The sequence below is a fragment of the Lissotriton vulgaris genome, unplaced genomic scaffold, assembly GCF_964263255.1.
Source record: "Lissotriton vulgaris unplaced genomic scaffold, aLisVul1.2 SCAFFOLD_959, whole genome shotgun sequence".
In the NCBI taxonomy this organism is placed as follows: Eukaryota; Metazoa; Chordata; class Amphibia; order Caudata; family Salamandridae; genus Lissotriton; species Lissotriton vulgaris.
Window position 1 is genome coordinate 195,449 of NW_028250762.1, and position 14,434 is coordinate 209,882.

Sequence of the window (14,434 nt, forward strand, 5' to 3'; positions counted from 1 at the left end):
TTCAACCTACTATCGTGGACTCAGCAAAATCCTTGGGAATGACCCTAGACAGCAATCTCACTATGCAGAAACACATTAGCAACGCCACAAAGGGAGAAAACTTCAAGATAAACACTTTGAGGAAGCTAAAGCCCTTCCTGCCAGCCAATGACTTCAAGATAGCTGTACAAGCGCTAGTTATCCCGCGGGTGGAATGTGGAAGTATCTCTCTTTGCGGCCTCCCAAAAGTCATTACAGCTCCCCTGAGAGCCTCAAACACTGCAGCAAGACTCATCACTGGCACTACTGCAATGCACAAGACCATCATCCCCAAAAGTCTGATCACAACCCTTACAGTGAGAGGACATGTCTGAAAAACAGGCAGTGGCTGTTGAAATGCAATCACCCTCTGTGGAGTTATACTTTTCCCATAACAACATTTAGGCCTGAGCTTAGGAATAGATAAGTCTTCTGGGACTGGAGGTGGGCTTTCGTGATGGTGAAACCTAGCATGTAGAGTAAGGAGATAGATGTCGGACACCATGCTAGTTATTGTCAACTGCTGCTGCTGTTGATCAGCCAATCCGGCATGCAGACACGTGTACGGTGTTTCTGAACAGGTTTGTGGCCACGACTCCAGAGCACTTCATGAACATCCATAGAATGCTAGTGGCTCCAAACATTAACACCTTGGACTGGTAGTGATGTCCACCTATCATAAGCAAAAGTACAGGTGGTATGTTGCGTGAATGTGAAAGTACATATCTTTCAGATCCAGAATTGAGCCTTGACAAAGCAGAGGGATGATATTCTGCAGGGTGACCATGTTCAAGTGTTTGAGGATGAATGGTCGGACATCTAGGATCAGCTGGAGAAATCCATCCTTTTGGGATGAGAAAGTAACTGGAGTAAGCTCCTTTGCCTCATCAGTATGGGGGCACTGTTTTGATGGCACTCTTGGAAAGCAGTTCCTAGACCTCTTTAACAACCTACGGTAGTCTGGGCTGAAGATGTGGTGCCAGGAAAGAATGTTGGGTGGCATGCTGTTGAATTTGAGACAATATATACTGCGTATAGCAACGTACCCACTGAGGGAAGAAGTACTTCAGCTTGTGCTGAGGTCCTGCAGCATGCATTACCAGAGTTTCAGTAGGAACCATGACATGGATATAGATATGGTTGTCAGGAGCAGGCTTACATTTCTTTTCAAAAACACATTACCTTTAAGATAGGGCCAGAGGCAATATTTAAAGACCAACCTGGATACCTTGCCCCAAAATACTATAATCACATACCTAGAGTATCCATGGGTCTATACTAATTATTCTGCACCGTGTCAACTCTGCAAGAGAAACAATACTGAAATAAACGTCGCTAATGAAAGGAAAATCTTCAATAAATTTACGGATTCCCATCACTCACCAAACCTGGTGACATGCTTCATCATCCGGGTCTCCTCTTTTTAGTCACACTAGTGACTCTAAGGGTTACAACCTTATCATAGTGATAGGGAGCCTGAGGATGTTTTAGTATCGTTGTAAATGCTACTACCAAATGAGAGTGGTTAATTAAATGGGAACTAAGGGCAGTGCATGGGTGAAAAGTGAAGTTAAAATGGAGTTTTGACAGACCATAACTTTATTGATGTCTCTCACAAGTCAAATTAAAAACAGTGCAAAAAAAAGACTGCTAGCAAATCACTGTCTGAAATATTAAAGTGGTCAACATGTTTCAGCACATATAGACATCATTCTGTCAGTGCCTTCGTCAGGACCCACTCAATGTTTGCTACTGCAATGGTGTCAAAAGCAAGATGTTAATGTGAAAAAAAAAATATCATTCAAAATGGTTGGTGATGATACAACCAGAATCACCTATGTTAAGGTGTATACTTTCCTTCCTTAGCGATCATCATAAGATTGATGGTGTCTAAAAAAGAAAAAACTTACATCTCAATAAAGTAAGTCCTCAAACAGTACAGGAATACTAGTAATTTTACAAAAATAGTGGTGCCAAAGTTACCATCTATTATACTTCAATAATGAAAATTAAGCTTTAAGTTCTTACCTAGATGTGTCAAGGAAGCTACCTCACCTCACCTGGCAACAGCTCAGGAAAAAGACGGAGGCACCGCTCTAAAAAAATAAGTAGAACCATAAATAGGTTCATCCGACTTTTTATACAATCTCTGTCTATACTACTGTGCTCTCCATAACATGCATCCCTTGTCGGTCACACAGAGATTCATTAGAAAATATTACTTGCATATAGCTAGCCTTTTTTATACGTTAAGATGGTAAACCACTAGCATGAAGTACTAATATTACAGCTTGCCCTCACGACAGAATACACATTTAAAACAAACGTGTTAAGCTTGCCATCAGCAAAATAATAAAGCATAGCCGAGTGGTGACATCTAACTCGAATTGCATCCTTACTTGTCACCTCTATACAGAAAAAATAGTGCCAAGCTAATATTACACATATCTGTCATTAGAACAGCCCAGAAAAAAGTATATCTCACGTCGGACGACACTCAGAAGCTACCAAAATGTAGTGGCTAGTAACAAACCCTTTACGTTATACGCGGTCACATTCAGTCATAGTTTAACCCCGGTATACAGATAGCATACCCTTCGCAGATGTTAACCACGTTAGACAGTGCCCGAGCTAATCAACCCGCCATTCACCTCTCCATCTGTACCTCAAGACGGTCATCCGAGCCATCCGTTACGTGATGGTGTCATCAGTGCGCAACCAAAGAACCATGGGAAATGTGATCCTACACATGTAAACGAGCGAGTTGATCATCTGAGTCGGGGCGATTTTAATGCAAAATGGTCTTCCCATTAAAGACTCGCACAGCAAACCAGAACAACTCTGGTTTGCTTTGCGAGTCTTTAATGGGAAGACTGTTTTGCATTAACGGGCGCTCGAAGGCGGAAAAGCAAACCGGCTTAAATATGGAACGGATTCACCCCGTTGGTACCTCCCCGACGGCTCAGTTGACAGTCTTGGTTTTCCTTTCATTTGCAACGTTTATTTCAGTATTGTTTCTCTTGCAGAGTTGACAGGGTACAGAATAATTAGTGTAGACCCATGGATACTCTAGGTATGTGATTACATTTCTTTTCAACATAAGTTCTTAGAACTTTGGCTTTAACAGGCTCCTTAAAGTTGCCCATGGCTGATTACAACTTGAACCGGAGTGTACTGAACTGTCCTCTTCATCCTGGAAAGAGTCTCCAGGAGAAAATCCTACTTGCCCTGCACCTTGTGCATTTAAACTTTGTGGTGCTAGGCACCCCGTTGAATGACTGCATAAGTGATGGTATCATTAGGAGGCAAGGTCATAGCAGGATAAAGTTCAAGGTCAGGATCTTACAGGGGATAGGCCACAGAGTCTTCTCACATGTCTTCCCGAAGCCCAGACATAGAGGGATCATCAGATGGATGTAGTGGGCGGTAAGGACTACCAGTGTTTGAGTCGGTGTCCTTACACCCGTGAAACGTGGGGGATGGAGAGGTGCTGGAGGCAAAGTGGGACAGGTGGAGGGCTTGCAATCTTTGAAGTAGGTGGTGTGGAGGACTAGAAACCTGTTTTTTTTCTTTGAAGGCCAGCCCGCATTTCTTCAGAATTAGATTGAGTCCTGGGGGCCGGGACCGTGGCAAGTGTCTTGCCAGTGTCCGAATAGATAAAAAGTTTCTTCTGAATTGCTTCCAGGTTATCGGAAAGGTTCCAGAAGATTGAGTCCTGAATAGTGTCTGCTCTCAAAATTGTAGAGGGGACTGGTGGTATTTTTGGACTGTGACGTTTAGTGTTGCACTGAAAGCCAGGGGTGAGGCAGTTTTTGGAATCAACTTCAGTAGGAAGTGGACCTTTTTTGGAGGATTGGGGTTGAGGAAGGGTCTCAGAGCAACACTGCTCAGTGGCCTTTGACTCTGCTTTTGTGGGGTTTGTTCAAGGTCTCTCTCGGTATCGAAGGTTTGTGCCTTTTTGGTTCGAAGTCTGCCTCCCTAAGAAGCTGTGCGCGACCTCTGTTGGAAGGCGTTTTGGGAGATTGATACCGAATTTGTGGCACCTGAGGTGATGACTTAAGTTCAGGAATTGATATGGTCTTTAGACTCAGGGTCTGGTGCAGCGCCTACTTCACCACGAGCTCTTGCTCGTCTTGGTCTGCCTTGAAAGTTCATGAGAACAGGCTTCAGGAGTCGCAGCTCCTTAGGCCACCAGGATGCCAGATGGTCCAGGAATGCTCCTCTTCGGCACCAAGCAGGTCTTCAGATCCAAAGAGATCGGGAGTCTCTGAGAAAACTTGCCTCTGCATCATGTGGTGAGCTTAACACTGTTCTGTCTGATACAAGAGGTTCTTCTTGCAGGGGAAGTTATGATAGGCGTTACAGGAGATTTCAAAGTGAATTGGTGAAAGACATGCACAGATTGCGGATGATGTTCTTTTCGCTCCAGGGATACTTTGTGTTACACGTTGAGGCAAAACTGAAAAAGGTGTATGTTCCATACCTTTGCCCTACATGCCTTCTCTAAGATGTGACACAACACTGTTCGAGGGTCGTTGAAGGCCAAAGCACCAAAGGGGCAGTGCATCGAAGGCTAATGATTGGTGTCTGTTGACGAAGAATCCCAAGCCTCGCAAGGCCATCTCTCAGCGTGCACTGAAGTTTTTTCAAGTCAATCAGTTCGAAGGGCGAGTAGCTCTCACTGAAGAATCCGTTAGTCCCACAGCTGCATTCTCAAATGTCCAAACTCAGTGGAGGAAGGAAGAAATAACAGGTAGAGCCCATGTTCTACTGCATTGAGGACCATGGTGGACGCAGAGTATGTGTATCAATAGCCACATATGCTAACAAATATATATATATATATATATATATAAATATATATAACCGGCATGCCGATGCAAATAACAGCTTTCGTGTCGAGTTATGCAAGCCTGACGCGTTTCAGTGCTGCCGCACTTCATCAGAGGCTTCAACAGTCCTTCGTGCTGTTCTGACCCATACACACACACACAAGGAAAAATTTTACCCTTTGACGGGCTGCTCTGTTGAGCGTATTGACTTGTGGGTGTTGCAGTCTGGATCAGCGAACTCTAAGCTTGGAGCTTTCATTTTTTACGCAGCGCCCCCGGCCGCAAAAGACGCACCGCGCTACTAAGGTAGGGGGCCACGGGCTCTGTAGTTCACAGAGCCACTATGTGGGACCCCTGCTTGGGATATTGAACGGCACTCACATGCGGAGGCCCATCTGTGGTTCTCTGAACTTTTTGGCAACAGCAATATTTACGTGCATCCATTAGGGTAGAGTTCGCTGATCCAGATATTAGATACATATACACATATATAATACACACACACGTATAATACATACATATATACATACATATATACATACATACACACATATATATACACACACAGATATTTTTGATAAATCCTCCAGACCCATTAAATGGAGTACCACTGAGCAACTGTGGATTACATGTCTATTAATACAAGACAGCTTGTCCAAATACAATACTTCTTTGTGTGTTAAGGGAGATACTGTAGTACAAAATTATGCTTAGGTTGTATATTTTAGATACATTTTATTTTTAAAAACTTCCAAATAAAATATGCATACACATTAAAACACTTCATGAAAAGGCTTAGTCGTGGAAATTGAACTGAAACTTTATTGCCTCTTTTGGTAGTATGACAGGGATCTGAGGGAAATTACAGTTAAATTTCCGGAGATATGCAAGTGGTTATTGATTTGAACTAATTATTTTCTTGATCAAACGCATTTTCTTTCCTGGGCACTCCTCACTTTGTACACATTTTATCATTAAAAAAACAAACAAACACAGAATACAAACCACTTTTTATTTATATATTTATACATATATATATATATTCACCCATCGTTCTTGATATTTGGCAAACATGTCCTGCACCTTTGTGTACAGCTTAAAAATAAAAACCCTTAGAAGGGCCACGGATACTAAGGACTTTCATGAATCCAGGTGGACTGTGTATTTTGCTTGAAATCTCAAAGAAAAGATAAATAAGTGAATAACACACATCCAAACATTTGAGCACTTTATAAACACTAAATATTCCCTGTAACCAGGCAGTTATCCGCAGAATAAACCACACCACGTTAAATTAATATTTCATCTTCTACCAGTCAATTACTCTTGGTTTTATGTTAAAACTTTAAGCTACAAGCATGTCACAATAACTTTTACCCTTCACTTATGGTCTTCATATAACATTTTTATAATTACACAGTAATTATAACATGTAGTACCGAACTGATAGTGACACTAGTTCTCAATTTACAGAATTCTTTCAAATAATCAAGGCAATAGGCCACTGACCAGTACTAGACTTGCAAAGGAAAAAAGTTGCATTATAGTAAAAATCGAAGTTAGACTTCATGTCGAATCAAACTGGCAAACTTACACTAGTTCATCTCAAATAATAAGAATGTATAACAACTTAAAACCTTTAGTACAGAGGAAACATCGCAAAGAGGTTTAATTCAAGTCACCATTCATATTTACAATAAACCCCAGATGAATATAAAAGAAGGTAAAAGCAGCAAAACAGTTTTTTTTATTTGGCGTAGCCATTTCCAGTAGCTTGGGTGTGCACTGAAGGATTTTTAAATCTGTTTAGACAAATATAATCTTTCTAATCAGATCGTGAAATAGAAAACGTGAGTTGACACCGATGAAATTGGTTTTGGTAAACAGCAAAGTTTACAAGAGCTAAAACAACAGTTCCATATTTATTGAAGACATTTGTAGAGATTTTCACAAATCAAGACTGTGCCTAAGACCTTAAAGAAAATGCTTCTAATGTTTAGTAAATTGATCATGGCCAATGGAAAAAATAGTATCTCATTCACGTGCAGCCATACTTTGTTATTTTGTTTTTAAAGAATTGCCATTGGTTTCTTATTGTCAGAAAATAAGTCGGATGAACGTAGGATGTGAATTAATAGGAATATGCATCCGTTTGCATGATTCACTTCAAGTTACATCCTGGTTTTTAACACAACTTGTGCAATTAGAACTGGAAGAGAACTTCATAAAAGATTAACTTGGTTAGCTAACAACTACACATTTTATTGTGAATTATTGATGCCTCGGCGACCCCAAATAATACTTTGCTTTCCTAAACTACCCAAATTATGAACCATGTCTGAAATGATTTGATGAATAAACATATTTAAGAGAACATTTTCAGGTTGTTTGGCTGAATGTTTAAATGTTTCCATGGGTAACGTGAACAAGGTAAAGTATCAAATGATAATCGTGTTTTGCATCATGCAAGTCATTAGCATTCTTGTTCCTGAGAGTGGAGGCCTCAATTTTGTGCACGGAGAGTGATATACTTTCAATTATTAAGCAAATATTTATACTTTGCACTAAGAGTATGGGGACTCTGCACAACATAACAGACCAAATTAAATTGCTCACAGCCAGCCAGAGGCCACTTTTTAATGGTAATTTGGACCTCTTCTTAGCTTGGGCATCCTTGCCAGGTTGACAATCTTGGATCCACACAGCAATGAATCTACAGAAAAAAGTTGTGGTGTACTGTACATCTTTTACCAATGAGGGCTTTCTGCCCCGGCTGAAGGCAAGCAAACCAGAAGTGCTAAAGTATCCTTCCAGTTTATAATAAAAGAAAGCCATTAGAAAAAAGTGGTCTTTGAAACACAACCCTCTTAGATCTTTTTATCAATGAGATCATAAAATGCTTTGTGAAGCATTCTATTTTCATCTGCAAATGATCAGTAAGTGTAGTGCAGGGAAAAAGAAATCAAGCACAGTTTTGAAATGGGGACAAACTGATATTTCTATTTAAATGAGCATGTATTTCAGATTTGAATTACAGGAGCATGCAGAGGGAACTAGATTTAGGGAGTGAATGATGTCTATGTTACACACTTGCTCCTGCATTATGTTCAACATGTACAATGCTTCACCCCCGCACCGATAAGAGTCATTTACCCGAAGTATGAAACAGTGTAGGGATGATTACGTGTTCACTCCCACAGAGCGTATGTCTGTGCAATATCAATGTAAGGTAATCCAACAAATCTCACTCTACAAAGTAGCATCAACTGGATATTCCAGGATGTTCTACAGGTCTCTCTTTGTGCACCAAGGTATTTAATTGTACACTGAGAGCTCAAGGCATAAGACTAGCACACACATACGTGTGTTAAAAAGAGTGGGGAGAAAGCGAACAACTCCTCCCAAGCCCTACCAATACTCTGCCCCACCTATGGAGTCCTTTGTATACCCTACTTTGTACACAGACGTTTGTGTACATTGGAATCCATGGTCCGGGTGACTGTTAGTACAGTTCAATGTAACAATCCATTCCCTTATCAACAAGCATGGCAGACTCAAGATACAAGGAATTTCTCTACAGAAAATGCCTTACTTTTTTTTCCACTTTTTGTGAAATGGGTTGTTTGATAGTTAAGCAAATTAGGGTATTTTTTTTTTTTTTTAAACCAAAACACTCACACATACAGGTGCTTCAACCCACTCAAATAGAGTTCTATTTAGAGGAAAAGAAAATAAAGGATAAAAAATATCAGGAGGAAACTAAAGTGCTTATTAACAGGAAGGATCAGTGGAACATTTTATTTAAATAATAAGTATTTGCTGGATTCTAGAATTGGCCATTTTAACCTGTTCTACTAAACCAATTAATGTAGAGAGCCGTGGTTAAAGACGGCAGGATCAGACTCTTGCAATTTGAAAAAAAGAAAATTGGGAACCTTTGTAATCCATTCATTAACATGCTCGAAATAGAATCTAATGGGTCAAATAAAATGTACACTTTTTAGCTGTCTTCAAGGAGGTATGGCTTATGTCACTAAGTTCATTAGTTATTCTAGAAATTAACATGTCAACATTCTTTTTTTTTATATTGGCCAAGGAAAGTGATGCTCCGTTGTTAATTTTAATTCAATAACTAAAATCAGTATCTATATTTCCAGCCAGAATCGTGTTGTATCGGGTAAAAAGAACCAGAACAATAAAATGCACAAGCCAGAAAACTTAACAAGTAAAATGTGCCCATGTTAACATACATACAATAGAAAAAGTGTAAAAACCACATAATTTGGGAGGGAATCTGTTTTTTCCTCCTTTCATTTCAAGCTTGCTGCACAAAAAAATATAACTTCTACGGTCATACAATTGCAAATTTCAGTGCATAGTGTTGCGGAAATAGAAAATACTGTGCAACAACTTAATCAAATTAATATCTGAGTCAGTGGCAATAGATGCACAAGCCATGCCACCACTTTAAAACTGAATTTCAATTAGAATTCTCATCTACTTCTATATAGGGATTATATTTTATTTGAAAACATTGTGTGGATATAAGAAACAAAATTCCAGTTTCTCTTTAAGTCACTGGCACTGGAATATTAGTAGAGAAATAACTTTAGTATTTTCAAGTGACTGCTCTTCACTATCAACTAACAACTTGGATTTCACTGCACATTAAAATTTACGTAAACACATTTTCACAGTTCATTATGAGCAGACAACTGAATCTGAACGGTGTATGATTAATATGATAGGCACAGAACTGTATTAACAACTGCATCCTTCTTTGTAATAGGTTACTGCAATATAATAATCATATTTGTGAACCACATTTGGAAATAAACTGAAATTTACCCAAGACTTTTAATCAGAACAAAAACAAATGTCAATATTTCCAGAAGAGCCCTCTGTAAAGTCTCTGTAACCAAATCAAATATTTCTTGAGTATTTTTTTTTAAACATGTTGGTTGTCTTGATCTGCATTTGTGTTGAACAACATTTGTCATTGATGAGGACACCTTGTGCTTCATTCCAAAAAATGAAAAACTTCAAAATAAATCAGGGTGAAGCGTCCACAACTTATGAGAAAATTAGCAAAGATGATCCACAGACATAAGATGAGATCCACCATGTTAGAAAACGACTGTCGGAGGTCCAGCCATAAAGGAAGAGTCACAGTCCAAAGCAATGTTGGTTGAATTAAATATGATATGGTCTAAGATGCATCCGCAAGGTTTGCCTCAACCCTCACTAAGAGGATTCAATGCTCTTCAGTTCAATCCAGCCAGCATAAATTGACTGTTCAATTATCTGTTGTATTTATTTTTGTACAGGCTATGTACATTCTACAAGGTTCTTTAGTGCTACACGGTTGTACTTTTTGTCCCCGCTATCTGAGGGCGTGCAAATTCCACAAAGTCATCAATAAGAACCGGCCATGCTCCTGGAAGAAAAAAACAAAAACAAATAAATATACAAAATGAAGCAGTTGCTATCCAAATGATTTTAAAGATTATTGTAAAGTAAATGTTTTATAGTGCAACGATAAATCTTTACTTTTTAAAAGATAAAACAAATAAAACTCAAACTAAGAATGCTAGATGTATATCTAGATATACATCCATTATGGTTGTTCCCTAGATTATCAGTAGCATAACACATTGACCCCCGCAATTACATTTGATGGTTTACTTGGAGCAATCAAAGTATATTATACAATACCCCTATGACCTAGTTGGTTTAGCATAAAAAGCAATTTATGTAACTCATGCAATATTTTAATTAAGAAAGCCCTTCCAAGTCCCTCCTCAATCAAAAAAAGTGCTTCCCCAAATATCAAATAAATTTAGAATAGCTAATATGCTGCGTCCTACCTCGAACGGCTTCCCTAGAAATCAGGCTAATATAGTCAGGGCTAGAGCCACTTATGAGTCAGCAATCAGGAAACGGAAAGCAGAAATTAAGGAAGAAACCTGGCAAAACGTCACCAAGGCTTGTAAAGTCAAAGATTCTGGTGTTTTCTGGAAAATGCCAAAAAAAGTGGATGCAATACATCAAATGGCCATGGCATTAGTGCAGATGACTGGGTGAAGCACTTAAGCCACATTTATTGTTTTGGTATGGATGGCGAGCCGCTACGCGGTATGTCCCTACAATCTCTAAACATTAGTATTTCCACTTAAAGAGGCTGTTTATTACATCAATGCTACTCCATCTTTTAAGGCCTCAGGTCCTGGTGGGGTACCCTTGGACCTATATAAATCGAACATCGAATTTTGAGGGCTAATCATAGCTAATGTTTTGAAGACTGCCGTGAATAACGGCATTTCAACTTCATGGCAGGCAGCTATCATCGTCCCTATTTATAAAAAAGGTAATAAACAAGACCTTAAGTGTTATATGTAAATCGCTTTAATCAATTCAGAGGCTAAGATAGTTGGGCGCATTATTCTGCATAGAATGGAGACCTGGGTTAGAAAGAAAAATTTGATTAATATGGTGCAGTTTGGATATACCATCCCTGGGGCTCCAGCCCGAGCGCCATCTTTGACTAGGGTGGATACCAGGTATTGCAGCCTTTACCCCCCGTTTTTTGATAATATTGACAAGACATTAATAAAAATAAACTAACGCTAAGGAATATCCTCATATTTCTTCTTTCTTTTTTATCCTTGTAGTATAGCTACCGAAAGAATAATAATCGCTAATCAAACTCTTGTTATTTGCCATCCTGAAACGGACTTTTTCCGCAGTATAGCCCGTTTTCGCTCTCACCCACTAGTAGGGATCTTAGTCCGTCATCGCTGCTCCTTGCAATGCCCGATTCGGTAATTTTCGCGCCTTTCTATGGGCTTTAAATACGAGCCCGAGTTAGAATGCTCATTTCTTTTATCGGCGAAGCGGAGTCCTCCCGGCCAGGAACAGCACCATCTTGCTGTACGCTCGGCTTTGATCATTAAATAGGTAAGACATAGCAGAGGAGCGAAGTTGTTTTATCGGCAATTACACTCGTTATTTGCTATCCTAAAACGGACCATCTTTATTAGTCCAAACCCGTGGTTCTCCTTTTTTTTCTAGTTTACTACAGCCCCTATATATCCAGTCAGAAGAGGCGTCTCTAACATTTTGTTGAAACCACTGTTTCCGAACTAGAAGACGTTGTGCTACGTTTAATAAGGTATATTTGCTGGTATACCTTTTCTAATTAATTTTTATGTAGGTAGAGCATCCGTAGCTAAGTTATCATTAGTAACCTTTTTGTCTTTATATTGTGTACATATCTTTCCCTCTGCAGTAACAAGCTATCAAGCAATTGGTATTATACCAGTCATCTGTGGGGTTACCAGCCTTTTCGCCCCCCTTTTTTGAATTTACGCATCAATCCAGGAATTTAAGGTAATTAAATAGTGTTACATCACTACATCACTACAACGTCACTGCTCTGGCACAATTTGGTGTCATAGTCATTGCGAGATGTCATTATTCCAGCTGATCTCTCTCCATTTTCCTCTTACTTGTTCCTTAGTGATGTGAAATTTGACGCGAATATAAAAGGTGTTTATTTACACTTTTAACTGCTTGAAACAAGCTGTTCCGACTATTCCAACCAACCTCTCCCTATGTGTATGTACAAGATTACCACAAGGATCACAACACAATTTATCAGGTAATATAGCTACCTACTTGTTTCCGCTTATTAAATTCATTCCTCCTTATATCTAGGCAGCTGCAAATATTTGATATGAGCAAGTGATATTGTTACTTGCTACATTCTGTTTCTTTGATATCTATAGATCCGAGAACATACATCTGTATGCTCTATGAATTTAACGACCATGAATCAAATCTACATAGCACTTCTTTAGCTGCTCATCTAATAGAAACTGAAACAATGTCCTTATCTTTTCTATAGTGCCACAGACTAGGCCCTATTCTATCCCTTATCCACTACCAAAAATAGGACTGAGAGAACAACATCATATATATATATTTTGTCTCTGTATCTACTCCGGTAATATTTTGGTTGAGAAATGAGTCTTTACCCTCGACTATTTGCAGCTAAGTCAATGTGTCCGGTACACTATACAACCATGTGTGTTCAAAGTGATTTCATTATATCCATATCTTATATATTTGGATGTTTTTTTATTAACCAGGAATTAGCCTTTATCAAGTGGCTCCCCTTGTGAATATGAAACTATGAGATGATGCTACTCAATTTTTGATGTACTAAGCAAGAACACAACACTTTTGCTGTAAGTTGCTTTTGAATTACTCATATAAGCCATATTATGTTTTGAATTATCCGTTATCTCTATCTAAAACGTAGAAATTATACCACCATCAAGAAGAAGGCACTTATCTGTTTTTTATATACAAATTAAGATACTTTGAATGTTATCTAACTGAGCACTGAGAAAATATTTGAGTAAATAACTGTCTATCATATGACTTTAGTGTCCAAATTCATAAGTCTAGAACTTTCAGGTTGAGAAGAACGTTGATTTTAATAACAAGAAATGTGAAATTGTTATATCTTTGCAATTGTTTTTTGGCATCTATGTATGGATTTTGTCTTTCGTGTATATTATCTAACATAATTTGCTCACTAGTATACTGATGTATGTCTTTCTTGTAAAATGTATTTTCAGAGTTATCACCAGTGACTCCTGAGGAAGGCGTTTTTTCAGCCGAAACGCGCGTCGAGTTTTTTGTCAATTTTTATTATGATATCTCTGTATGAATTATTTTACCTGTAATGATTATGATTTATATACACTGTGTATTTATTGTGAATATAATGTGTTATGTTTCTTTTATTGTATCATATAGTTTCAACGTGTTGTAGTTACTATATGATTTTTATCTATGCTAATTAAACATATTTTTAATATATATTTATATTTCATTGTTCCTCTCTCTGTATAGTTTAGACCAATTGTTCACTAACTCTTACTGACGGCCTAGGTTGTTTTTCTCATAGCAGTTTGGATATAGACCAGGATTGGGAACCAAATAGCAATATCTGAACTTCCACCTAATTATTAAAAGGTATACTACAGCTAAAAAATAAAAACTGCGTAAGTCTTTTATGGATCTCAGTAGTGCTTTCGATTGGGTCAACTGATCAAAGCTATGGGATATTTTGTCGTACATGGGCCTACCTGAACCCCTTATGATTTTTTACGTGCACTTCAAAAAGGGGTGATTTCTTTCATGACGTATGCCTCATGGAGGCGAGGGGTGCATACTGAACCCTTTAGCTCAACCAGAGGAGTTTATTCAAGTTCTGAGCTTATTATGATTGCACGATTAATTAAAAAAACATAGCAAACATAATGATAAAAGAGTACAAAGATATCAAAAAACTATCATGCTGATTAAAAAAAATACCAAGCACAAGAAAAATAACATATCGCATGATAAATATTAATAATCGCACACAAAAAAATCATTCATTCTAGCAGCTGCAGGAGATCGTAGGGAGACTAAAACAAGTTCAAATGCAAAACAGCCTCCAGTGGAGAAAAGACCCTCATCCTGCGTATACCAAAGTTAAAGTGTAGGAAGTGTCAGTCCCAATTAACTGT

General features: G+C 38.5%; 1 protein-coding gene across 1 annotated transcript in view; it reads right to left on the reverse strand.

Annotated features, from left to right (window-relative positions):
• Nucleotides 1–5,848: 5,848 nt before the first annotated feature.
• Nucleotides 5,849–14,434, reverse strand: part of DCUN1D1 (defective in cullin neddylation 1 domain containing 1) — a 126,610-nt gene continuing 118,024 nt past the window's right edge. The window contains exon 7 of the mRNA XM_086950651.1: nt 5,849–10,287. Coding sequence (XP_086806777.1) covers nt 10,208–10,287 — 80 coding nt within the window. The 3' untranslated portion in view covers nt 5,849–10,207. The remainder of the gene's footprint in view (nt 10,288–14,434) is intronic.